The 27322-nt window shown below is 39.3% G+C and overlaps 5 protein-coding genes across 6 annotated transcripts in view; all 5 read right to left on the reverse strand.

Moving 5' to 3' along the window:
- Positions 1 to 1600: 1600 nt before the first annotated feature.
- On the reverse strand, positions 1601 to 6263 carry LOC135247903 (G-protein coupled receptor 4-like). Its single transcript, XM_064321883.1, has 3 exons — positions 6177 to 6263; positions 3791 to 4796; positions 1601 to 3313 (listed from the first exon to the last, which is right to left on the reverse strand). Exon 2 carries the CDS (start codon positions 4784 to 4786, stop codon positions 3821 to 3823), a length of 966 nt encoding a protein of 321 aa, XP_064177953.1. The 5' UTR covers positions 4787 to 4796; positions 6177 to 6263; the 3' UTR covers positions 1601 to 3313; positions 3791 to 3820.
- Positions 6264 to 7806: 1543 nt separating this feature from the next.
- LOC135241717 (G-protein coupled receptor 4-like) lies at positions 7807 to 9945 on the reverse strand. Its single transcript, XM_064312329.1, has one exon. It carries the CDS (start codon positions 9015 to 9017, stop codon positions 8091 to 8093), a length of 927 nt encoding a protein of 308 aa, XP_064168399.1. The 5' UTR covers positions 9018 to 9945; the 3' UTR covers positions 7807 to 8090.
- A 2738-nt stretch (positions 9946 to 12683) lies between these two features.
- On the reverse strand, positions 12684 to 15203 carry bdkrb1 (bradykinin receptor B1). 2 transcript variants are annotated; one of them, XM_064321901.1, is made up of 2 exons: positions 14514 to 15203; positions 12684 to 14056 (listed from the first exon to the last, which is right to left on the reverse strand). In XM_064321901.1, exon 2 carries the CDS (start codon positions 14053 to 14055, stop codon positions 12991 to 12993), a length of 1065 nt encoding a protein of 354 aa, XP_064177971.1. In that variant the 5' UTR covers position 14056; positions 14514 to 15203; the 3' UTR covers positions 12684 to 12990. The 2 variants fall into 2 exon arrangements, with proteins under 2 accessions (XP_064177971.1, XP_064177962.1); XM_064321892.1 differs by having other exon boundaries at positions 12684 to 14059.
- A 2081-nt stretch (positions 15204 to 17284) lies between these two features.
- The window catches only part of LOC135247936 (B2 bradykinin receptor-like), a 119832-nt gene continuing 109794 nt past the window's right edge, over positions 17285 to 27322 (reverse strand). Inside the window, exon 2 of the mRNA XM_064321940.1 lies at positions 17285 to 20601. Coding sequence (XP_064178010.1) covers positions 17670 to 18770 — 1101 coding nt within the window. The 5' untranslated portion in view covers positions 18771 to 20601 and the 3' untranslated portion in view covers positions 17285 to 17669. The remainder of the gene's footprint in view (positions 20602 to 27322) is intronic.
- On the reverse strand, positions 19625 to 24996 carry LOC135247941 (B2 bradykinin receptor-like). The gene is made up of 2 exons (XM_064321955.1): positions 24663 to 24996; positions 19625 to 21893 (listed from the first exon to the last, which is right to left on the reverse strand). The coding sequence occupies exon 2, from the start codon at positions 21884 to 21886 to the stop codon at positions 20831 to 20833; it is 1056 nt and encodes a 351-aa protein (XP_064178025.1). The 5' UTR covers positions 21887 to 21893; positions 24663 to 24996; the 3' UTR covers positions 19625 to 20830.

A 27322-nucleotide genomic window follows, 5' to 3' on the forward strand; every position in this document is an offset into this window, starting at 1 on the left:
GTTCAAACACAAAGTTCCTCAAAGCCAGTGTCATGTTCTCATCTTCATGGGCTAATTCAATGACTGGCTCTGAGCCAGTTCAACCTGTTGACGAAGCATTTGAACATCTCTTAACATGAGCGTGTGCCATTCTGACTCCCCAACTGAGAACTTATGGGTTTGAAGGACACCTACAGTTGTACATGAATACATGATGCTGTTCAAAACTTGTGTGTTTGAAACATCGTGCCTTAGTCTCAGCTGGAGAATTACCTCCACTACTATTGCCAGCCCTTGATGGGTGGCTTTCACTGTCACAGAATTACAGAGAGCAGAGAGAGGTGGTCTCCTATTATCAGTGGGAGAAACATGTAGATTCTCCTTTTTAAAGACACATATGCTCCATAATCAATATTTCTGTGTTTTGACTTCATTTGTAAAGAACATGCTTTCTGCATATAACCTCCATAACAGCTGTTCTGTGGATACAAGAATACACCCTACATCCTTTGCCCAATGGTAGAAATTTCTTCTTTTTTTTAAAAATATGAATTTGCTCTGTCAGCAAAAAGGAAAAGTATCAGAAGGAAGAGGAGGAGATACAGGGAATGGGTCCAGCGCAACAGGAAGGATGCTGATGAGAGGTGAGGGGTAAAGCTCATGATGTGTGTGCTTGGGGTAATTACCAGTGATACCAGGGGGGCCTGTCACTGACACACCACGTGACTGCTAACGGAAACATCACAAAATTCTGAAATACAGGCACGAAGACAGCTACCACTGATTATGCCTGAAATTTCAATATCTTCCATATGGTAATTTCATATTAAGGACAACTGAAAATGTGAACATTTTTAATTAAACCATTCAACAAAAAAAGAGAAAGATATCCAATAAAATATTGATTATAATAAACCCATTAACCTACATAATATCAGAGCGGAAGAGAAAAGATGTGCAGCAATGAATTACACTGCATGGGAGTCATTTGTGGTGTAGCTTAGGAAGCAGTGACTATGGAAGAATGCAACCAAATAACACGCCTTCGTGTGTCCCTTTTCCTGGAGAAAGCAATACCATGGAAGCATTGAGCTGAGCCTCATGATGAAAATCTCATTGTGGTTTTGTGAATATCATCTGAGCAATGGCCACATATTGACCCCATAGGGAAAACTGGCACTGAGTCACACCATACCATCAAGCTTAAATTACCTGAGGCACAAGGGGTTTCGCGTGAGTCACACATTCTAAAAGCTCTTCTGTGAGTGCTATCCATTTCCTACGCACCTTCACTAGCACAGTGGGTGACAATCACTGTTCATTTTTGCCTTTGATAAAGACAATATAGATGATAAGGTAGAGTTGAGATGAAAAAGATACACATATGCACACAAACACAGACACACACGCATGTGCGTGCACACACACACACACACACACACTCACCTAAAATCTGTACATGCAGATTTTCTCTTATCTCCATGTGCTTCCTGAGCTGTGTGTGTTGGTCTGATTGTGGCAGTCTGTCTCAGAGGGCTGTCTCTGTGGTGACTCACGGCTATGGACACGGGCCATTTCTGTGATCACACTCCAGTCCAAACATCTAAACTTCTGAGCTGCATTTCATGATAACAACCAGAATCAAATTTTATTCCCTGCTATTTCCCCAAAACACCTTGTTTGGCCTGACAAACCAAATCCGTGTATTACTTTCGATTTCATATTTCCTGTTTGGATAGCTTCTTCATTACCCTGCTCAAAGTAAATATTTAAAGCAAACATTTAAAGCAGTACTTTTTCAGAATGTGTTGAGGAATTCTGTTCTATTTTCAGTCCTCATTTACGCCAGAAGGCTCTTCTCATTATCACCCTCAATTTCACTGGAGCAAAGTGAAGAGAATAACAGCAGGCTAGAACATGGTGGCATATAGGGAGGTATCTTGAAATAAACCTCACCGTCGGTCGCTGCTTAATTCCAGGAACTCTTTTGACAGGTAAACTTCACGTACTACACAAATAAGAAGCATGGTATTTAATCTTCTGACCACCTAGTACTGTGTGACGCAAATGCAAATAGGCAAACATCAGCAGGAGAGTAGGCGGCGATTGACAGAGTCTTTGTTCTGAAAATTATATAGCGAGGTTAGAAAATATTTAACATTTAAACATCATTATTTTCTTGTCCTGAATTATTAACAGTGCACAGCAGCTGTGCAACCTAGAAACACATAAAAAACACACTACACTGTTATCATTATTGCACATCCCCATAAATTCAAGATGCATAATTGTAACCCGATTACCCACCTACTGCATGTGAAAGGGAAATTACATGGTTCTTGTGTGATCCAGCAATTAAATTCAGAATTGGAACAAATTGTCCTGTAATGTCAGTGTTTAGCTCAGCACCTCCGTGTTTGGTGCACTACACATATTTATTTCTGCTATGAACCTGAATCTAAAGAAATGATCATATTTACCTGTAATGATTATAAAGCACCAAGCATCTGAAAGCTTCTTCTCTCCACTAATGTTTCTGCCTCGACTACATGACCATGCAGGCTATTCCACACATTGGCGACTCAGATCAACATATCTGAAATTTTAATAATCAAGCGCTTTATACTGATTGTATGACACTTCAACAGAACAACAAGCAGGTTATTAGACTGTCCCATCTTGCATTTGTGATGGCAGGGCTGTCTAACTGGTGTGGAAAAAAATACATGGGTCTGCATGGGGCCTGTCATATAAGTGTGTATAACAGGACCCATAAAGACAAAACTGCTCAATTAAAAAAGATAAAATTATTATTATTATGAGATAGGATCATTTTAATACTATTTTTACAATATTTTTTGTAAATACTGTACAACGTTAATATATTTTTCAAAATAGGAATATAACTGTTGTTAAAGTTCAAAGTTCAAACTATTCAAATTTCATGAAAAGTGAATTGTTATTTGAAAGAACAAGCTGTGGTGAGATTTTCAACCAGTATGGTCCATCTGTTTTTCTAACATTGTCCAGTAGATGGCAGTACAAGCCAACTGTCTGCCTCTACTCTTCTACCCTTTCAGCTTTATATTGGTCTCCCAAGTGAACATTTATCTTAAAATGAAACTGAGCAAGAAACCTCAAGAGAACCTAATTTCAACATACGAGGACTTCCATTTGGTGAAGTAGTGCCAAGATACAGTTTTTACTTTAAAACTGTGAGCACACCTATAACACGTGAAGTTGAGTTTTATTATGGGCCGTGTCCAAGACATTTCTTCCTTTTGAGTCATCATGCCTTTATGCAATTCATGACCTCTGTGAAGTCTTGCATTGTCTATAAGATAAACAGGAAGAGAGCAGCTGATGAGATATGACGGTCTCTAAAACATAGACGTACTTATTGTCCAATGCATCAACTCCTCCGCCAGTTGTATAGCCAAGGAAAATCTATGTCCTTTTATAGAAAAAGGGATAGAGGATACAATCGTTTATCATGTTACATCAAAAGAAAAAAAAAAGAAAAAAAATCATCAGAACAGTTCTGCCAAAACTTAGAAGTTGTTAAGCTCAGTTCACTAAATTCCTGATATTACAGTTGGAACTCAATACAGAAGTACAGAAAACTCTCTTCTTGCGATTGCTGTCATGACTGATGGTTATATAAGCTAGTGGTTATTTTGTCAACCAGCTCGCCAAAACATGGTTATACAATCGGAAGAGATTGCTACATCTGACAAACAACAGATGCATTTATTAGGAAAATCGCTGTGAATCTCCCACTATATGTTCGGATAGAAGTTGTCAGTCCTACCTGCGCAGATGTGAGGCACAACATGATTCTCTATGATGGTTGACGGGTCATGTTCTTCTTCCGCTTCCTCTGAATGAAGGCAACGGCGCGTGTGATTTCTGATTTGGCACTTTTTGTGACAAAGCAGTACAGCAAGGGGTCGGCCAGACAGTTGAGTGAGGAGAGGGCGATGCTGACTTTGAAGGGGACGGAGAACCTACTGGCGTCCTGGCACTCTTTCTCCCGCAGAGCGCGGAGCAGCAGCACGACATGGATTGGTCCGAAGCAGAGCCACAGCGTCAGCGTCATGGCGCCCATCAGCATGGCGATACGTCTGCGCTCGAGCCTATCCGTGGCTTTATTGGCCCTCGCCGCTCTGTGGATCCCCTGGCAACAAAACGCGATCAGCAGAGCCGGGAACAGAAATCCGACCAAAAAGCGAATTACGCTGACCGTAGCTTGCCCCTCGGGCATTGGATAGGTATCGAAGCAGCTCCCGTCATCGTTATAATACTCTTGAGTGGACATTGTGGCGGCGTTGAATGCGATGGTGAACAACCACACTGTCACAGTGACGCAGAAGGCTGTTTTCACCTCTCTCAGGACAGGGTTCTTTAGTGGGTAGACCACAGCCAGGTAGCGGTCCACGGAAATGCAGCACAACAACGTTGAGCTGGTGTAATAGTTGGTGTATATGAGAAATATGGTTAAATTGCACAGGAACTGGCCGTGGATCCATTGGTCTTTTTGCATGTAATCCACCCAAATGGGACCCACCATGATAAAGAAAATGTCAGCCAGGGCCAGGTTAAAGAGGTAGACCCCTATCTCATTCTTCTGCCTGATGTGTTGCCAGGAGACGTAAAGTGAGAAGCAGTTGGAGGGAAGGCCTAACAGCATGATGCCTATGTATAAAGTCAGAAAAAGCATATTTTCCAGATGTGCATCAGGGGCACACCGGCTCAAGTTTGCAATACTTGCTGAGCTGTAGTTTCCTGTGACGAGTGTTGAATTCATCGTTGCCCACCTGTAGGTAAAAGATGCAGCCTGAACAGCGAGGAAGCTAACTACTGATACGTATCAGTTGATCACGTGACTGCGTTGCGTCAGTGTCTGTTACTATAACCGGCTTCAAACCGACTTTCAGTTCTGTTTTTGACTATGTTCACTTCCGCGTCAGACATAATTTTCTACTAGGTTAGAAGACTTAAGTGAACAACAAAGATTATATAGCTGTACATCATTTACATCTGAAGTGAATTACTATCATGAACATTATGAATTACTCATTGTCCCATGTAAAAGCATGAAAGTATTCACCACATTGTTTGTGTTTTGGCAGTATTTTTTTTTTATTGGTCACTATTTTAGTTGGCCTTTCTTGTGAATGTATTTCCTGCCTGTTGAAGCTTTCTCAATCTCAATTTTTTTTTTTTGCAGTCACCTAAAATGTTTTAGTTATTTTGTAATTATGTCAATTTCTTAAAGTGTAGCTTAATCAAATCAATTGCTTCTTTTATGAAGGCTGCTCATAGCAGCTTTTTCCTGTGAACTGATAAAGCTCAGATGCAAAGTAGAAGGCTTTGCCTTGTAAAACAGTGGGTTGTTTACTTTATTTTGCATGCATACAGTATCAGCCTCAGCTAAACTTGAAAAGGTTACAGTTTTTACTTTGTCTGCCGTCTTCCTGTGTTTTTTTTTGTTTTTTGTTTTTTGTTTTTTTCCTGCTACCCATACACTTTTCTGGACAAAATGTACATGCTCACAAGTCTGTTCATGCAATCAGTTATCAGTTGTAATTTTTTTAACCAGATTATTAAGGCAATAGTATTTGAGGAAACAGCTTAAAGTAGTGCTACATATAGGATAATTAATTTAATATTATACAATTTATTATTTAGCACTATTCTGGTACCATGTTTTAAAAACAAAAAAAGTTATTTTTTAAATCAGTTTTTTGAAAGTTGTAAGTAATGAGGAGAGAATTAAAATAATCTCATTAGTCTCAACACAATGTAGCTGGGAAATTTAGTGTTTTACATTTTTAGATTGCGAAAGTAGAGTACATTAAGACATGTCAAGGTCTCTCAGCAGAGGTCAGAGGTGGATATTAGTTAATGGAAAATCTTACTCTTCTGTTGGCAATATCCTTTGCCGAAAGAGCTATAGCATCACAACTCACTGTGTAAGTACAGACTCTTGGAGTTCTGAAGACTGATTGACACAGTCCAAAGTGGGTTCTCAATGGGTCCCTCAACCCCCGTAGTCGGGCACTTCATTTGTGCTGCTTCAGGAAATACTCAGCTTTGACAAATAGATAAAATACAGACTCTGCAATGCCTAATTCATTGTGAGTGAGTTTCTGGGAAGCTAGCGAAATGGAGGTAGAGTAAAAAGTTTAACTTACCCTTCATATGCATTTAGGTCTGAAACACATCTACTCAATACATTCTTCTTCTTTCCTGCAAGTCTCAGAACAGTCAGAATTTCGACATTCAAGGAAATAGGAAGTGGCTAAGCATGTTTTCAGAAAGAGATAAGAGATTTCAGTGTCTATGACTTATACATACAATATATACAAGCTGCCGTATTGCAAGTAAAACTCCGTTTTGCTTGTGCTTCGTTAGTTAGATCATTGCCAATATCGTTTTGCAATAATCATACTAATCATACACACTGATTCAAATTGGCATTGGTAGCAAAAAAAAGGTATATATTAAATGCAGCAAGCTAGCTATCTAAAGTAGTTTACAATGGCATGGTTACTAATTAGCTAGGTAAGTGTACAGCCAAAAAGTATAGTCTAAAGTGGGCTAACCAGCAAAGTAACTATCCAACTTGTTGCAGTGATTACAAGTGATAGCTTGCATCATTGTACAGCTGATGACAGTTTGAATGCTGGAGAGTGACTGAAATTACTATATATCAGACTGAACTTATCAGATACGGAGAAGGCCATATCTAATATAGATATCCAATATTAGATATGGTCTTTCATTTAGCTAACGCTTTCCCGAGGAAATGGAAGGTAAGTACAAGTGTTATGAATTGATAAATTAAATCCATATAAAAGGCCATTGTGTCCAGAACTGGAATGGCAGCAAAATGACATCTTCAAGCTGAAATAAGGGTAATTTATAGACACCACCATAGCAAACAAACAAATAAATAAATAACAAGTCCAAGATTTGAGACTTTTGTTCAGGCTCATTGTAAGACTAAGGGGTCAGCACATGCACTTAGTATCAATTCCCCAGTGAGTAACCAAGTCAGAGGTCATTGCTGGGGTTTGTAGTTTCTATGGTTTGAATGAGCCAACGTTCAGTTCTGCAGTTCGACACAACTACATGGAGCTAAATATGAGAAGCAAAACAAAATCATATAAAACGTAATATACAGAACTTTATGAAATGTATTTACATCAATCATAAAACCCACCAAAATAGTATTGAATTCCTATAAAATTCAGAAACTCTAGAGATATACCAATTCACACGTAAAAATGTTTGACAGCTGCAGATTTTCTCTACACCACTAGAGGCAACCGATAACAAGGGATGCCTGTGATTTCTTGTCCAGGCCTAAAGATTCAACACAGAAACGTACTCTCACATAGTTTAAAAATAAGGCCAAGTTATCTGCTGTAAAATTAGTGGCCTTATATAGCTGGCTACCCTTGCAGCGTTATAATTTTGTATAATGTGAATTAAAACAAGCCTTCGTCCTTTGAAAAAATATGTCTATGTCCAGGTTTATTGGCCAGTAACATTACCAGCTTTAGTTTTCTGTACATTTTTATGCCAAAAATGAGGGCATTATGAACATCCTATTTTTTGTGCAAATGATGGATAGACATGTAATGAATAATATTGTCTGATTACCTGATCCCTGCATCTGCCAAGAGAGGTGAGAATTGTCTTTAGCTATTATAGTGTAGCTAGCAAAGATGTAAAATACATTTTACATACTAAATACTGCAGCACACATTGATAAATATGTAGTTTAAAATAAATGCAAATGTAGAAATATATGTCCCATTAAAATGACTGACAAATAATTATATAATAAATTTTATGCTCACAACTTTAATAGCATTCATCTTATGCTGATGCAGTAGATCTCCTATTCACAGAACAGATTTCTTTCAAGAAGAAAAAGATGAAAAGGATGCTGTTGGAGAGGAAGAATATGATCAGTGTGCATGGATGAAGAAGAGTAAATGAACTCACAGCTTAGTTAAACATTATGTAGTGAGGCCTGGTGAGTCCTATGAGATGGGGGAAACAGTCTTTCTCCGGAACGGTAAGATCTTTCCAAACCATTAACGGCATCCCTGAAGGATCAGGTTCATCTCCGCCTTTGCAGCTTCACTCAGGAGGCAATAGAGGATGGGGTCCACCACACTGTTGATCGTTGTCGTAGCAACGGATACCATGTAGGCGTCCCTCACACGCAGGGCGAAGCCACACACGTTGGGCTCCCAGAGGCCCCTGAGGAGCATGATGGTCTGGAAGGGAGCGAAAGCCGTCACGTAAGTGAGGAGGAGGAGGAAGAGCAGGCTCTGGACCTTCCTCCGCTCGCTCTCTTGCGTGAAGGTGCTGCGCTGGAGGGCGAGGAAGATGCGCAGGAAGCAGAACGTCATGAGGAGGAGAGGGACGAGGAAGCCCAGCGCCACCCGCACCAGCGCCACACGCGAGACCGCCGGCCTCATGGGCATCTTCTCCTCGCACAGCCGGAACTCCGAGAAGGAGCGGAGCGCCCCCGTGTGGTGCAGGAGGACCGCGTGCAGGGCCAGCTCCGCGCACCACACCAGGGCGCTCACCCCATTGGCTGTCCGCACCGTGTGGGCCCATGGGTAGTAGAGCGGGGAGACCACAGCCAGGTATCGGTCCACACAGATGCAGCAGAGGAAAGAGGTGCCCACGTAGAAGCTGTTGTTCATGACCACGGCGATGAGGCTGCAGAGGGTGTCGCCCACAGGGTAACGGAGAGCCAGCTGAATCCACACTGGCAGAGTGATTGTGTACAGGAGGTCTGACACAGAGAGGTTTACCAGATACACCGCCAGATTATTCCCTTTCCTTGCCAGTGCCAATGCTACATAGAAAGAGAGGCAGTTAGCTGGGAACCCAATAATAAAACATATAGAGTAGAATGTAGGATACATGCGAACGTCCACAAAATCTTCTTTTGTGCAAGAGCCTGAACCTGAGCCGTTTGTGAGGTTGTGGGACAGCAGAAGGTCCATCTCTGCAGTCTGTTACGATCAACGACGTATTGTTGTTTTGTCTGAAAGCTCTGTGGTATTATACAACAGGGCGGTTATGAGTACAGGTGCCAATGCAAATGATTTCAATTCAATTTTTTTTCCTTCCTGGACGCAATTCATTGTAATTTTCAGGGGGTTTTCATTGTACTACATGACTGTTCAGACTACTGTTCCACATCGTATATGGCAGCTGTACAATCTACTGGCTGGCTGATGACCTGGTGAGCTCATTTTATAATGTAATCAACACATTTATTGGATAGCATTCAATAATGGGAATATTTTCCAATTATGATGTGTCTGTATGTGACCATTTGGATTTATCTTTAAACCTAAAAATAAATGCTACAAATAAATTAGGAGGCAGCATAGTATAATGGCAAGGGAACTCAGTTTGCAGCTGAAAGGTTGTACTTTTAGTTTGCCGCTAGGGCACTGCTGTTGTACTTTTGAGCCAGGCATGCCAGGCTTTAAGCTGAAAGGCTTCAGTAGAAATTTCATAAATTGATTGCATGTTAAGTTTCACGCAAGTTGCTCTGGATAAGAGCATTCAGCTAAATCCTGCAATGTTGACCTAACTAAAGGAGGGTTAGATAAGGATGAAAAACAATTAAATATGGTGGTGGTTTGCCAGTTTGAAAGTGCTTAGTTTTATTTAGAAAGTGCTAACTAAAGGTACAGGATGATAACAACGACTGAATGTTGATCTCCCTCCCTCGTCACTAGGCAGTTCAAAAAGTCAAATATCGGGCAGTCTCCAAGATCAACATTTAATTACACTAATGGCAATATCACACACTTTATCCCAGCGTGTACAATAATAACTGCTCCTGCCAAATTCGCAGACATCATTATAACCCCAAAGGCATTGCAGGTGCTCTATATTAATGTACTCCCAATGCTGGATTTAAAGTGATCCAAGTCAGATGTTTTTTGTTCTCTAATAAGAGACACTTAATTAAATAATAGAGACTATTAATCAGGTGGATAAATAATGAAATATTTAATAATAATAATAATAATAATAATAATAATAATAATAATAATAATAATAATAATAATAATAAATCCAATAAAACACCATGACATTGTTTTTTCCCTTTTCCGTCAACAAAAGCAAGTTGTCCTATGTAGGGTCATGCTCCTACAAAATGCCACACTCTGTTTGCAATATACATGTCATAAGGCTTTAACTTCATCATTAGATATCAGGTTACACATGGCTTAAGCTGGTTATCTTGGCATGTCACAAGAAGCAAATGATCTCTAATGGTAAGTTCATCAAATTAAGAAATATTTTTGTGAGGAACTGAACATCCATCATGAAAATGCATCTCGCTAATTGCCAGAAAAAAATTCTACAACTGTGACGAACCTGACATGGCGAGCTACACACGGCCTGTAATTGAACTAAGAGCAACCAGGCACTGAAAATGACATTATAATACTTTTGATTTGTGGCTCTGCTTTAGACTGCAAGTATTTCACTTGCAGCCATTAAGGGAAATTCACATCGCCGTGAATATGAAAGGGCACATGCCCCATATAGAATTAAAAGAATATCGCTTTAGAAATGTAGTCAATTGGCTTACGTAATTCACAGAAGTATATTGGAGCATTGAGAAATAGCTTATTCAAAGCATATATTCTCCTAATAACTGGCATTGTTCTTTTTTTGAAATAATGGATGACAAAAACATGTTCCAGTGAAAATATATATATAAAAAATATATATATAATTTATTTTTATTGAATGTGCCTTATAGTGTTGATTTCAGCTTAGTAGAATATATAGGTTTTAAGATTAAGACCAAAGACTAATGTCCTCTACAGGGGACAATAATCAATTGCTTTATGGTTTTTATGAAAAATAGTTACTATATTGTACATCGCTCTAAGCATGACAATATTATATTAGCAAACTACACAATGAAATACACGGAATATGGAACACCATGGGCATAGTTTCAGCACTGTAACTGTAAATTGTATTATGATTTTCTTCATAACCAGACTGAAATGATTTGGAAAGGGAAATTACTCATTTAAATTCCCTGCCCCAATTTGCTAAGGAAATTAGCAAAATACTTCCTCAGCAGACCAACAGGCAAACCCATTTTCCCACATCTTATTTTGTGCTATGGGATTATGGGATCCGCTACAGGGTTTGGAAGTCTGCAATGTCTGACATGTATCCCGATTTACTCTGAGAAAGCTTAATTGATTATCGGATTTACTGTGTCCCTGATTCAATAATCTTACAAAAGCTTTTAGCATTACTCCTGTGACCTAATGCCATTTGCAGTGACCAGTTTAATTGCAAATATCATCACATTAAACTGCTTGTGTCTTTGTGTCTTTCCTTATATGTATACAAAGCTCACCGAGAAGCCTTTAATAAATGCTTCACCAGAATAGTGATCAACATCCTGTGTGTATGTACTAAGTCACCTTCTTTTAAACATAAAGTCCCTGCTGGGATAGTAATTCCATTGATTTCCAAATGGATGTCATTCTTTCTGCTCAACTTGCTATCATTTCTAAGGACTTTGATTTAACACAAATGGCTATGGTCAGAGATAATATTTTGAAATATATACTTCACAACAGTATAATACTACTCAGAGGTGTCATTGGAGGATGTATTACCAGGATTTATTGAAGAAATTAATGCAATCTAAATTCATTGTGCCCATCACAGTGTTTTACAGTTCACTGTAGCCAGGTTACACAATCTGGATTATAATCTTGCTGAGGTACAGTTTTACTACTATCTGGGTCCCTCTTTACGCAACACTATACTGGTAGGCAGCCACCTACTTTAAAGGATTAAGATCTGCAGAGGAACGAGAGCCAGATTCACTCTTGTTACCGTGAGCCGGAGGAGGTGGTTCACATTTTACGTCATAGGATCTCTTTGATTACATCATTGACTTCATGAACTAAAAGCCAAAGAAATGACTCTTCAAAATAGGTATTTTCAACAAATGACATTACGGTTTGGTAGCTGGGTGGAAGAGCTCCCACCATGTGAAAATTTTCCATTGTGTAATGGAATAGTGAAAATGTCACTTGGCTGATTCTGCCCTGCTTTGACTGGCTAGAGCAGCCATATGTTCATATATATTTACTGCATAATCCATCATGATACTTGAGTTTATACGTTCCTGAAGCTATGTGTGCTGAGAGTGGGTGGCCAAGCACGTGAAGTATAATGTATACAAACATGAGATTTTTTTTTTTTTTAACAGAAGGTTCACGTTGATTAAATAACCCATCAAATAAATCTAAACTCTTTTAACACTCAAATAACTCTTAAAACTCAACACTTAATGCTCTTTGTAATCTTATAACGCTCATGAATATGCCATAGTCCAAGCCTTTCACCAGTACCATGCAAACTATTCAGGATCTTTAATTTGTTTTACTATAGGTAAGAGCCAGACGGATTTGTGGGCACCATCTTAATATATTGTTACTTGAGAAGCAGACAACTCCAACTTTACTTCAACAAAAAATAATAAAAACTGTCATATATTAATTTACATTTACTGGGATCCTGAGACTTAAAGGTTTTGTTGCAAAACTGTTCAAAAGTTCAAATCTGGGAAGTATTAACATCTGGAAAATAAGCATCATCTCAAAATTATTTCAGGCCTTTAAATGGAAGAAACAGTGCCAGGAAGGGATCCCTCTGAAATTTATCAACACAGAATACACAGAGCTGGAATCTGCAATCCTTCGCTTCACTTGAGGCCTGGAAAAGATACATTTAACCTAAACAGTGCACAAATGTAATCTGGGGAGTGTAAATATTCAGTTTGTTTTTGTTATATTTTTTGTTCCAGTTGATCAATAATTTTTTCATCTTCTTAATTTCCTCGGTAACTATTGTGTTTATTACATGGCCCTGTGTAACTGCTTTGTTTTCTTGTACATGCGGATTAGATTTTTATTTGTTTGCGGAAAACAAAGCAGGGCTTAATTGATCAATGCGCAGGAGGTATGTTGATACGACTGAACGCTGCTGAGCCAAGTCGTGTGAATGGCTGCGAGCCTTTTTTCTTCTGCAGATATCCGCTATCATCTTTCTGAAATACTGGCCAGTGAAAACATAGAGCACCGGGTTCAGGCAGCTGTTCAGAAAAGCTAGGTAAGTTGAAAATTGGTTCCCAATGTCAAGGGCGTGATACCATGAGTCAATGTCCAATATGTGAAGATCACACAACAGATCAAGGAAGGTGAAAAGGTGGAAAGGACACCAGCATATGAAGAACAGCAACAAGACTGCATAAATCAGTTTGATAGCCTTGGTGTCATTCCTGTCCTGAGCAAAGACATGTTCTTTCCTCCCTTTCAGGGCTATCACAATCTTACAGTTGCAGAAAACTATAATGGTTGAAGGCAGCAAAAGTCCTATGAGATTCATTAAAATGTGGTTGGCAAGTTTCCACGATTCTCTGGGATAATTAATTAAGCAGGCCACTGTTTGGAACTCCGGAACATATTTCACACTCCTATGAATGACCATGGGCGTCGTCATGGCAAACCCAAACAGCCATAAAACAAGGCAGATCACTTTGGCGTAGCGAGTCCTCCTCATCCATCTCGCGGTCAAGGTTCGAACAATTGCCAAGTAGCGGTCAACTGTGACCATCATCAGCAGGTAGATGCTGGTGTACATATTGACAGTGATGGACATATTAACTGCCTTGCACAGAAAATCCCCATATAGCCAGTTGAATCGGTTCAAGATGTTCATAGCCCAGAAAGGTAGGCTGGCCAGAAGCATGAGGTCAGCTAGAGCCAGATTACCAAGGTAAATCTCTGGCACCGTCCAGTGAGCTTTGTGCAGTGCAAAGACTAGCAGGACAAAGGCATTTCCTAATATTCCTGTCACACACACAATGAAGATGTACGGTGGCACTATGGTGTGAACAAGACTCCAGGCTGTTGAGTTGTCATCTGTGATGTTGATGGTTTGGGCCTGAGTTGTTACCATGGACACTGCCTCCATGCTCCTCATAAGAACAAAAAAAGAAGAGTAAACACAGAAGTAATGTAAATAGCTACATATTTGCAATATTATTATAAAAAAGTAGGTCTGCTAAACGTGGAAAATAGTGCTAGGACACATGACACCACAAAGTAATTTTAGTTGAAAATCGATGAAAATATTATAATTTCAACGCATTTTCCCTAATCTGATTAGATTAAAGAAAGCACATAAAAGGTTATGAGTACGGACACATTCCATTGCAATTACTCTTTTATATTTGTAATAGTTTTACAATCATTTTATATTACTGTTATTTAACATTTAACTGCTAATATTCATTAACAGCAGAATGTGAGTACAGCTGCTGTGATCATTCTCTACCAAAACAATTCTTGACATAATTTATAATTTTACAGTTGAACATTTGAACATAAGTTACCTGCTGAATCACCTTTGATACAGCTCTAGTTTCTTACCTTGTGAGTAGAGAATTCCCTGAAAATTCGACTGGATTTTGGTACCGGTGATGAAGGATCACGCAGCCCCGAAGAGCAATGCCTTGCACTTCTGTTCCTTCTATTCAGGGAAGCTCTGCTGTACTGCAGAGGACGTGTCAGCTGCTTAAACCACGCCATTCCTCAACAGAAACATTGATGTGTACATGAAACTTGTTTATACTGTATTCTGTACTTGCCTTCCAAAGATCTGAAGAATGTTCTGTTGCTACAGAAGGGGAAATATTTATTCTATGATTTAAAGTGTGTTTGCGTGTGTGCGTGTGCGTGCGTGCGTGCGTGTGTGTGTGTGTCTGTATGTGGCCGGGGAGTAAGGGTGGGGGAGTGTAAGAGAAATATTGCACTTATATGTGGCAGTATTCACAATAACGCATTTAGGATAATACTAACCAGGCCTGAGGCCTCATTTTTAGAATTTTTGCTCATACAAATTTGATCCCACGGATTAATCATGAAAATCGATCCACAATTTGAGATTGGCAAAACTTTAGACTGGCATGAAAATGTTCTTGTGCGTACACAACCTCCAGAGGATGCCTGCAAACACCCTTTTTTCAGATTTGAGAATATTTTGCCAATCCCTTCACTTATGGAGATGTACAGACCATTAGAAGCTTAGATAGCAATTGGAATGTTATAACATTACATTGGCAAGACTATCTATGTTTGACTCAAAAACGTTGTCACAAAAATACAACAGACATAAATATATGCATGTATATATATATATATATATATATAAAGGAACAGCCTGAATAAATGACTGACGGTTTAATGAGTATGAAAATGATGTGCATCATATGCTATGGATGAGGGAATATCTTCTACAAGCATGGTGTTCATCTCTCTGGTACAGTTCCACTGAGTGTGAGGTCTCACAATAATGGAGAAGGAATTGGGAATATAATTAACCTTTAACGGCACTCTCCGCCACCATTATCAAAACACCAAATGAGGGAATATCATTTAGAAGTGTGGTGTTCCATCCCTCTGGTAGAGTTCCAGAGACTTGTATAATCTATGCTAAGGCGCTTTGCAGCTGTTCTGGTGGCTTGTGGTTGTCCAAAAGACACGTTCTCTTTGCTTTTCCTTTAATTTGTCACCCATTTGTGAGTATATATGAGAAAAAAAGCTATGATATGTAAATTACTACCAGAGATGTCCTAAATAAATATTTGCAGCTGAAGTTTTTTGCCATTGAGCTACTGTCCAGACCAGTCTGGAATAAAGCAACTCCATTCGTCTGGTACATTCTTTAGATAAGGCACCTCCACAAATCTTGCCCCATTTATTATGTACCTAAATCAGTGAGGTTATGGGTTCACTGACTGTGAGTTCTCACATTACTGGAGAAGGAATCTGGACAATTTAACCCCACAGAAGCATTCTATTAATGAGTCTTTTGCTATCTTAACAAAAACTCTGTCATGTCAGTGAATTTGTTAATTTTTAATTAATTAACATATATAGTATTTGAAAGAAGAAAAAATAAAAACTTTCATGATGTTGAGAAGCATTAAGATGTGTTGCCATTCAGTTAGTGCAGTGAATACAACTTGAAGGTTAATTTTTTGATTAACTACAGAAATTGTGCTGTCTGGGAACATAATTCACACAACATCATTTTCTCTCTGTGGGAATGACAAAATGAGACATTTTGAAAGAATACACTCATAGCAAGGTGGTGCGGGAGACAGTTGAGGTCCACATATTACTAGGGGGAAAAACACATAAAAAACTTGTAGATAAATCCAACTTACACATCATATCTCAGTTGCGTGTAACTTATCCAGTCTTTCAGTTGCTACATTCCTTGAGTATATCCCTGCACTTTTGTACCTGTGTGCATAACAACCACCAAGATTTAGAACAGTTGTTTTACATTTCACAGAGCTTGTGTTTTTATAAAGGTAGCTTAAGTGTAGTGTTTTTAATAAGCCAACTTTTATTTGTAAAAGCACAGTGTTAATCTCCATTAGACAAGTCACATAAAGTTTGAATTGAATGTTGGAATGTCATATATTTTTGTACTAATGTAAACTTAGCTCATGAAAGACTGAAGTGATTACTTAAATGTGTAAACAGTGGTCTCTAAAGAAAAAAAGGGGTATCCTGCACTTGTAGTCTGGATGCTGGATGTCATGGAAAATATCAACCACCTTTATCATGGGGTGAATAAAGAAACATTATGGCAATCTGTTGATAGAACTCTTGTAAAGCTGTAGTTTGCCATAAATAAATATCTTCACCATGGTTTAGAAAATCACACTGTCACTCATCACCATTGATGGGCAGTCAGTAAAATCAACACAGTTAAAGAGCCATTACCTATCAAATTGGTATCAGACTATAAAGTAGGAGAATTAATAGGCATCAGTAAGCGGATGGGTCAGGACCACTTGGTAAAACTGGGCAGGGCTGGGTATCCAAGGTAGCTGCTAAGAGAGAGGTAGTTATTTATCCAGTTAAACAGGCAATCTTATTTATCCAGCCTAAACAGGCTCTCAGCCTGGCCATCCAATCCTCTCCCAATGTAACTGCCTTTCTTTCCCCACCACTTCATATAATTGTGGTTAGCATTATGGTACCAAATGGCTCCTGTGCATCACCCAGATGGTGACAAAAGAACAGTAAGGAAAATGTGGAAAGCAAAATTCAAACCCTGTCAAGAATAAACAATAAATATAATAAAGAGGCCATGAGGTTTTGTTTGATTCAGTTTCGCCATTTAGTTTGCCACAGACCAGTACAGGTTATACAAAATTGATGTGTGAAGAACTAATGAACAATGAAAAATCACAAAACATACACTCAGTAGTGCAAACCAAACAAACATTTGACTTTAAATGGTTTCCTTCACAGAAATTAATAGAATTTCATTATTAATTATAAATAATTATCCACTTATCACTTGATGGTCCTAATGTTATTTCACATTATTCATGATAAAAATGTTTATTACAGAGAAGAGGTCACTTTTAAGATCTTTACATTCAGACATGTCAGGTATTATATATTTTAAATATGTGTAGAAGGAAAAAATAAATCACAAATTACCTCAAACATTGAACATCTATTACTCCATGTTCTGTCATTTCCACAGAATATTAGCCTAATTTAATTCGATGATTCTAAAGTATTTCTAAGATAAAGTTCGGAATCACCCAGATTGATGGACTCATTGTATCTAGTGATTGATGTAAATTTAATAGTTTTCAAGGTCTCACTCTTGTCTTTTCGGTTGAGAATGAGTTTAAAGATCCTTGTTGCCTTTTGCCTGAAATGCTTCCCCACAATAGCATACAAGAACGCGTTGAGTGAGCTGTTGCCATAACCAAGATAAGTAGCCAGCTGAATGCTAATATCAATACCACTCGCCCAGAGGCAACCTCTAAGAACATGGTAGTAATAGAGTGTGTCCAGGAACATGACTACCTGGTAGGGCAGCCAGCAAAGAATAAAGACTACAAGGACAATAAGTACCAGGTGTCTGGCCTTCCTCCCCGTCCTTACTGCAGAATACTTCCTCATTTGGTTGTTCTTGAGGGCAGTGATGATGCAGTAGCTGCAATAAGACAGCACCGTGAGGGGGATCAGGAAGCCCAAGATGTTGACAGTCATGTTGTAGCGGATCCTCCAGCCCTCGTGGGGGTAGTCCAGGTAGCACGCCTCCACCCCGTATTCCGGGAAGGGCTTGACGGTGCGGAACAGCAGGGCTGGCAGGCTCAGGAGACCGGCCACCACCCAGACGGCGAGGCAGAGCACTCTGGCCCAGGACACGTCCCTCAGCCTGACGGACGACATGGGCCTGACCAGGGCCAGGTAGCGGTCGACGCTGATCATCGTGACGAACAGGATGCTGCAGTAGTAATTCATGGCGATGGTTAAGCCCACCAGCTTGCACAACGCCTCCCCGAACAACCAGTGGAACTCTTGGGTGATGGTCACGACCCAGAATGGCAGGCAGGAGACCATGACCAGATCGGCCAACGCGAGATTGCCGAGGTAGACGTCGGCTACGGTTCGGCGTTCCCTCTGGAGGCAGAATACACAGAGGACGAAGGCATTGGCGGCCATGCCCAGGACACAGATGACCCCCATGTAGGCTGGCTGCATGGAGTAAACCCACTCCCAGGCTTCAGTATGATTGCATTCATTTCCATCAGTGGCCCAGGAGCCTGTGGCTGGTGCAGTGCCTTCAGATGAGTTTGACACCATTGGGAAATGGTCAACGTTTCAATAAAAGTTTAAATAAAACGTAAAAACTTTTTAATGCGTTGGTTGATTTGATGACAAGAAAAAACTAACATGAACGAGTAAGTGAACGCAACATAAAGATTTACACAGGGCTGTTGAGAAGGTATGTCTTGCCGTTTGTTCGTGATGGCAAAATTAAAAGTGAGAGCACAGTGTGTTTGGGTTTTTTATATAGAAACAGAATAAGAAGGGGGGGGGGGTGTGGTTGCTAACTAAAACAAGTCATCTGTTGATATAGCCTAACCTTGAATGGAGTTAATGGACCAGTCGACAGATGGCACATCGCTTTTACCTCAATGACGTGAAGGCGCAGGAAACATGGTTGCTCTTAGGAAGGAAATACATCTGGGTGCAGTTGTGAAAAGTGAATGAATGTCCTGAGCAGTATGCCAGTGAATCCAAAACCACTGTGAAAACAGAAAAGTTCCAGACAAACTTTTTTATTTAAAAAAGAAAAAAAAAAAGCTACACTGAAAGGAAAACCGATATTTTATGAAACAATATTTAGTGATTCAACTGTTTTCATCATCTTGGTTTTTCCACCCAAGATGGTTGTAAACATATGCTCTTAGGCAACTATAAGTGTTCTCCCTTTTGGCATGTCTGGTGAATATGGGGGTGTTTGACTGACCTGAGTCTGTCTCGGGAGCTTCCTACCAATAAAATAGGGCCTTCTCTACAAAATAAACTGTTAAAGTTTGCGTCATTCAAACCTCAGTGGAAGAAAGAGAATTTATAGCACCACTGGAAATTCTGTGACACATTAATCAAGTTTACTTCAGTAAATCTGAATCTGAAAGGTTTCAAAAATAAAACACTGTTCTCTTAATTTTATTTGTGGAAAATTTATGGACTATGTCTGCATGGTACATTTGCTTCATATGACACATATACACACAATACATGTGTTTTAACAACAGAAAAAAGCACATATGATACTTTACATTACATAGCTTCTCTTGAAATGATACACTTAACAAAATACATGTCCACACACATATACATACACAAACAAATTAATTAATACTGCTTGGTCTTCATCAATGTTTAATTTCTATTTTGTTATATATACTGAGTTGTTCTTATTTTATTCTTATTTCAAATAAAATAAAAAAGAACATATGTCCTTAAATCTTCTATTTCAAAAAAAGCATCTGCCTACATTTATAAATGCATTTTATAAATGCTTATTTTCATAAGAACATCAGCAGTTACGTATTGATCTTTGCTTATGTTCACATGCTGACTTTAAAAAGTCTTTCAATACTGCTTCAACATTTACAAATTTTACTTGAGTTGCACTCTGTAACATGGGTATTTCCTGGGTCAGGTTAAGCACTAGGTCTTGGTGTAGTGACATGCCCCAAGGAATAGAACCTAGATCCTGAGTGTTTTTGAGAGTCCCACTAGGCAAAGCACAATAGTTGGTCATAGTATTGCTCAAGTAAAGAGAGATTTAGGCAACAGGCTTTCCCCCATTATTACACAAGAGGGAGGGAATAAGTCATTAGGTCTCCCAATACTGGTGTACTATTTGGAAGCAATGACTGTATAACACAGATGTTAGAAAGTAAATCTTAGAATGCTACAGGTCAACTTAAAGGGCGGGGGGCATTTTGTAGTTAGTTGCTGTTTTCCCTTAATGCTAGTTTTTGTTTAGAGTTCCATTTTTTAAATAACATATGATTTGTCATACTATCTGGGCCTGCTTCTGCTGGTGCTTCAGGGTTAGCATCTATTCAATTATATGTTTGATAAATAAGCCATTCAACATTCTGATATGCAATCAGATCTGTGAGAACATTTTACATATTACACAGGATGTACATTTTTGCATGGAATCACACATAAATAGTAAACATTAAATGGAAAGAACATTATATACATAAACTATTATAAATATCATAAATATTTAATATATTTTAACAATTGAAAAATTGATTATCAGCTTAATTCTTCAATTTCTAGGAGTGAAATGGAGGCCACAGGCGTCTAATCACATATTTCGTTTGTAAAACAGCTCAAATAATGGTTTTCAGTGTTGATGACAGATTTGACCGAGTTGATCCAGTCACTCTTGTTCTTTTCTGATATATTTGCTCAAAGACCTCCTTAACTTTCTTTCTGAAGTTCTTTCCAACAATCACATATAAAATGGGATTCAACACGCTGTTACTAAAAGCCAGGTAGGTGAACACCTGGTTGCTGATCTCAAGGCCATTGATCAGTTCACATTCGGTGAGACCCATGACCCGAACAACAACGTCGAGAAACGTGACGAGGTGAAACGGAATCCAACAAAACATGAACGCCAGCAATACGAAAAGCACCAGGAGAGTAGCCTTCTTCTCTGTCCTCACCGCGCTGAACTTGTTCACGTTCTGATTCTTCAAAGCCTGGATGATCTTACACGTGCAGTAGGAGATGACCGACAGAGGTATGAGGAACCCCAAAAGGACCAGGAGCAGGTCGCAGGCCACCTCCACCGCAAACGACGGGTAATCCAGAATGCAGGCGTCCACATCAAATTCTTCTATGTATTCCACCTTCCTGAAAATGACAACTGGGATGCTCATGAGAATGCCCAGGCACCAGATGGCCAGGCAGCTCAGCTTGGCGTAGGACGCCCTCCGCATTCGCCCGTGGGACATGGTGTGGACCAACGCCACGTAGCGATCGAAGCTCACCAGGACCAGGCTGTAGACGCTGCAGTACATGTTGACCTTGATGCCCATGTTGACCAGGCGACACATCACCTGCCCGAACTGCCAGTCAAACTCATTCCACACGCTGATGGCCCAGAAGGGTAGGCAGGAGACGAAGACCAAGTCTGCAACAGCCAGGTTGCTCAAGTAGATTTCCGCCACCGTGCAGGCCTTCTTGTGCAGGCAGAAGACGGAGAGGACGAAGACGTTCCCAGCGATGCCCAGCACGCAGATCACCAGCATGTAGACCGGCTGCATGGTGTACAGCCAATCCCAGCCCTCTGAGCTACAGTTGCCATGGCTGCCCTCGTGGACCGTGGCGTTACCCGTTGTGAGGCCTAAAGTAGCCGTCTCTGTGGTGTTGGAGCTCATGATGGTGCTGTGAAGAAACGTTTTTCAAATGAAATGAAAATCATTGACTTAAATATGAATTCAGTATCTTTTAAATAAATGGAGATATACTGTGGAACAATGCATAATGTAAAGCTGATAGAAAAACTGCATATAAAGTACCAGTAAATAAAAACATGAATAAATACGAAGAACACAGCAAAATAAAACAAAATTTTGCCCTTTGGCATGGTAGGGCATACATCACCCCCACCATGCTGCCACCCGCCCCCACCACCGCATGTACAGTCCCACACCACCACTCATAAGCCCCAAGCACACTGGAAAATAAGTAAGTCAATATGCCTCAGGCATTTGAATATTCCAGGACAGCAAAACACCAGAATGAATTATGTTCCCTATTTGTTTCCTGGAAACTTTGCAATCATATATGTGCATCTTCGGTGAACTTGGTAATTTCAGGTATATAGCTACCGTGTGTTGTCTATTGGTGCTGTTTGTTTTGTCAGCAAAACTTCAATTTCTACTTCAATTTCGAAGTAAAATTTAATTTATCACACTGGATATGGAAATAGACTAAAAACATGGCCTATGCCTTGCCCACAAAATGTACTTGTATCTACAGGCCATTTTATAACAATGAAATTATTATTACCTGAAGGAAATTGTAGGAGTAAATCTGAACTAAAGAGGCTGTTTTTATTTCTGTCTCACTGCAGCAGTAAACTTCTCGGTTGGTGCGCTTCCCCTTTAGAACATGTTTTTGAGTGACTTTATAAAGGCATGACTAAAGATGCCACCGGGAATTTCCGATCCAATGTGACGGCTTGCAGACTGCAGCAGCACGGTGTCCATTGGCTCACATGCTGAATTACTCTGACTCATCCTTAGACCCCGATGTCTCATAGTGTCAAAACATTGTGTATTATTGTCACACAATTATTTTTAGCCCTACCATTTAGATTTTCTCCCAAAAAGCAATATTTAAATGTCCCCCACTTCTAATCTGACCTGAAAGGAATATGTGAATATGTGAAGAAAGCATTTAATTTGATCTGGCGAGGGATGGTAGACAAATTATGGAAGTACTGGTAAAGCTTACAGTAAGTGAACTGAAATGAGTTCGCATAAAAAAATAATAAGTAATCTGATTAATTCATGCAGGTTTTGGTCTCAGCTGTAGATTTACAATGCGACCCCAAGTTTAGTTTTCTGTGAGTGAATTTCATTTGTGTGCAAAATGTTAGCTGTTATTTCAGAAAATATTCTCAAACTTATACCATATGAAAGAGAAGAATACCTTCAATTCATTAACATACTCTAGATTTTGTTGAACCTCACGTAAAGCTGATTGGATGCCATTGTAACAACCCTACTGCATGCTGATATATGTATGTATATGATTTAATTTACTATTCCATATTAGGGCTGGGAGTTCTGCCAACTCTCTAATCAGTATGCTGAGTAACTTATTGTTTATGCAATACATAATATTTGCTTTTTACTTTGCTGAGGATTAGCACAGAAGTCCAAGATGTCTTCTCCTGAATTATTAAATATTTACAGGAATCAAACCAATTTCGTTGACTGTTCCAGAAAAAAATGTTTCGCAACAATTATGGCGGCATTGATTTGCTGCCACAATTTAATGGATCAGAAAAAATGCTGTGACAAAAAGATCTAATTGCCTATGATAACATGACTATATTCTTTATGTCTGGTTATACTTTTACATGTACTATAGTTACTCGGTAATATAGAATAGTTACAATTTCTCAACATTTCAGGTGCTATATGATTACATTTACCATCTTCAAAAGTTAGTAGTGTGTAATCTGCAAACTGCTGAATCACTCTGAATGGCAGTTTGTACACTACCTCATGCTTGATTTTACTGTACATGCTGAGAGTCAGAATAATGTTCTCTCTTGAATTATTTAGTACTTTAATAGAGGAATTTTCTGAAAGGAAATCAATTACCTGAAGACAAATTGTTTTTGTATATTTGTGGATGATTGGCAGTGACCATTATATCAATGGTGGTAAAGTGAAAAAATTACACATAAAAACAGAGTGGGGCTCTGCTTACGTATCAATTATTATTGTACAATAACTGTTATACTGTTAATTATTATAGTTACCACTAAACTAATATGGAATACATGTGCTGTGAAAATATTTCACAACCTCCACCTTCATGCAAATAAGTTGGTAAATGTGCGACTTCATACATTAGGTAAACAAAACAAACAAGCAGTAAAAGATATTTAATTTCAATTAAACCAAAAATATGCCTATTAACTTGCAATACTGACCTCTGAACCCAGTTTAACACAAAAACATACCGGAACATTTCTGACAACACATTCGTTGATTAAAAGAAACGTATTGCCATTTTAATACATGCACTGATCTATATTTAACAATTATATACATTTTAATACCTGTAACCCGCCTCTTTCACACGTGCGAATGTATTTTGAAGCACATGCATTTACTGATGCCTCATTTTTGGGTGCTTTAAAAACATGTGGTCTATATATCCACATGTATGACAAACCACCTATCAAAGCTTCAGAATTTCTTATGTTAGTTCTATTAATCCTTTCTTTGACAATATTGACCATTGTCATGTATCATTTATTCACTTTTTTTGTTTAAAATATGTCAATTCCTTTTTGGATTACAGATATACACTGCCAAGGTAAAAGTATTTACAATAGTCTCATAAAGTGAAGAAAATGTTGTGAAAAATGTTCCCTCCCGTTTATTTACTGTAATAATTTAGCATACCTACCTGGCTTGATTGAATCTATGCCCGTCTAAATCCAGCTGTGTTCCCTTTAGCCCAGATGTGCGGCCACGGCGATTCTGCTTCTGCTACAGTCTGCCTTGAAAAGCAACGGCTGTTAGAGGAGGAGGGAATTAAAGTGATGTCATCCATTCATCATCTTTCTTTCCCTAATGTTTTCCGCCCTCTTTGCCCAGCTGCTTCTGTATAGCTCATTTAAAAAAACATCATATTCATACTATTGGACTACACAGTATTCATCTGTTTTGAGGAATATCAGTTCACGTAGGCATCGCACACTTAAGATAACAAGCATTTCATGAGTTGCAGAACTGAAAAATGCCAGAAGCGACCAGGTCATCATGGGCATGCCTGGGGGCAGTCTGCCAAGGAACCACACCTTTATCTACATGTAAGATAAAACATACTTTGCTTCTGAGCTTACTCCTCTGAGAGGCTTGGAAAAGAGGCAAAGACTCACCAGTGTAGTCTAAATAAGTGTATATCCGTGTAGTATGTTTACCAGCTCCCCAGAGTTTTCTAACCCCGCACACTGTAAATGAAACAGCGTTTGCAGCATAACTGTAACATCATTTATTGTCACGGCATCAGTTCCCACACCACCTGTTTCCCGGTGTTAGGTCTCGCCTGTGCTCTGTGATTCCCTGTGCTTCGTGTCTAGTCCTAGCTAATTGTTGCAGTAATTGGATCATTGCCTTACCACATTCCCGACATGTGTCTGCTCGTTGTCCCTGCTTGTTGTTTGCTGTGTATTTAAGCTTCTGGTTTTCCTTGATTTTCTCAATTTCCAGCATTAGGTCATGTCAGTCCTTGGTGCTAGCCACCCCGTGTCTAGTTTTATCCTTTGGTGTTGCATTGTTTGTGGTTTCGTTTTTGCTTGTTAACAGTCTCTGTAAAAGACTTATTTAACTTATCTCTGCCTCTCTGTGTGATCTCTGTGTGTGGGCCCTAGCAATTTATGATGTGTACCATACCACATGCTTTTTTTCATTCTATAGGACTTGAACTACATGTCAATAGTTAATCTTTAACACAACCTGAAGAAAAAGTGAGGCTTTCAAGTGAAAACCCTCAAAAGGAACATTTGCTGTCTTTCTCTTCATGGTGGTTCGTAGTGTTTATGGGTGACCAGTGCTGCTCGACAACCGGGCTGATGATCTGACAGTAAAAAGAAAAAAAAGTGACAATATGCTGAGAGACTGTGAATAAGCATACCCATTAGAGCGCACAACACAAAAAATGAAAAATAGAACTTATATGATAGGGTGTAGACTTTGTCCTATAAATCTTGGTTGCTTTAAGATTCAATTCAATTCAAATTGTATTTGTAGAGACATTGTTGCAAAGACACTTTACAGCAGAAATACAAAATAACATTGGGCAAAAACATGCCTGTACTTTCAAAAAGTAAGAAATTAAGGTTAAAAAATTCCGCAGTGGGAAAAAAGATACTACTTGCCAATGGGAAGAAATCTCAGGAGGAAAACTGGCTAGAGATGTGCAGCCCATCCTCCACTGGCTGGCCTGTTGTAACAGGTAGAATAAAAATATATGCAATAAAATGGGTTGGGCTGGCTACAGTCAGAGGTAGGTAGACTTGCGGGAAACATAGTCCAAGCAGAGAGATGTAGAGTTATATGCAATTCAGAGGGGCGCAGGTATGCTTCAAGGCCTCCGGTTTACGACCAGGAGAGGGACGAGTGGTCAGCAAACTCGGGGGCTGGGGGAAGCGGCAGAAGCCCCCAGGAAGAAAATAGAGAAGAGAAAAATGGGTTGGGCACTAATTATGAGATTAACTGCTGCATGTGTAGAGGCCTGAGCATAATATGGCAACGTCCCAGTGTGCTATGCTGTCTGAGCACATCTGAAAAATGAGAAGGAAGGGTGTATAACCATGATCGTGATCTTGAGCAGACAGTACCCCAACAAGGCACAGAACGTCAAACCAGAGCATTCACGTGCAGTGGCAGGACAACAACACAGTTAGCTTTGCTCATAACATATCTGTGGTCCTGATTTCCCCTTCCCAGACATTTTAACAAAAGGACTGATTAAAGAAGTAGGTTATGAGGCATGGACATGCTAAGGGACCCGGCTTTGCCTCCCATTGTAATTTTAGAGGTACTTGGAATTTTCAAATTGCCAGAACCTTGTAAATGAAGCAATCTTGGGTAATAAGGGATAAGTAACTAAATAAAGTAAATAAAGGATAAGATATTCTGGAGCCAAACCTCGTACATTAGGAGCAGAATCTCGTAGCCAATTAAAATTTAACAGGCATCCAATGAAGAGATGCAAGCACCAGACTGGTATTCTCACATTTCTTTGTTCTTGTAAGTACCCTGGCAGCTGTAGGCTGTACAATTTGGAGACATTTCAAGGCTGAATTAGTGCAACCAGACAATAAAGCATCACAGTAACCCAACCGAGAGGTTACAAAGGCATGAACCATTGTTTCAGCATCCTGCAGGGACATCTTCCTCAATTTAGATATGTTCCTCAGGTCAGAGAAGGTCACTTGTGATGTAATTAATGTGGGCCTGAAAGATCAGAATCCTTAGTCATGCCAAGTCTTTTTTTAACAACTGCATTGGCTGAGATAGATTTAAAGACAAGTTTAAGAATTCATCTTTTATATTTGGGAC

The sequence above is a fragment of the Anguilla rostrata genome, chromosome 1 (genome assembly GCF_018555375.3).
Source record: "Anguilla rostrata isolate EN2019 chromosome 1, ASM1855537v3, whole genome shotgun sequence".
Classification (NCBI taxonomy): Eukaryota; Metazoa; Chordata; class Actinopteri; order Anguilliformes; family Anguillidae; genus Anguilla; species Anguilla rostrata.

Excerpts from the sequence above, each read along its gene's own strand:
- LOC135247903 (XM_064321883.1), bottom strand. The coding sequence starts at position 4,786 with ATGAATTCAACACTCGTCACAGGAAACTACAGCTCAGCAAGTATTGCA.
- LOC135241717 (XM_064312329.1), bottom strand. The coding sequence starts at position 9,017 with ATGGACCTTCTGCTGTCCCACAACCTCACAAACGGCTCAGGTTCAGGC.
- bdkrb1 (XM_064321901.1), bottom strand. The coding sequence starts at position 14,055 with ATGGAGGCAGTGTCCATGGTAACAACTCAGGCCCAAACCATCAACATC.
- LOC135247941 (XM_064321955.1), bottom strand. The coding sequence starts at position 21,886 with ATGAGCTCCAACACCACAGAGACGGCTACTTTAGGCCTCACAACGGGT.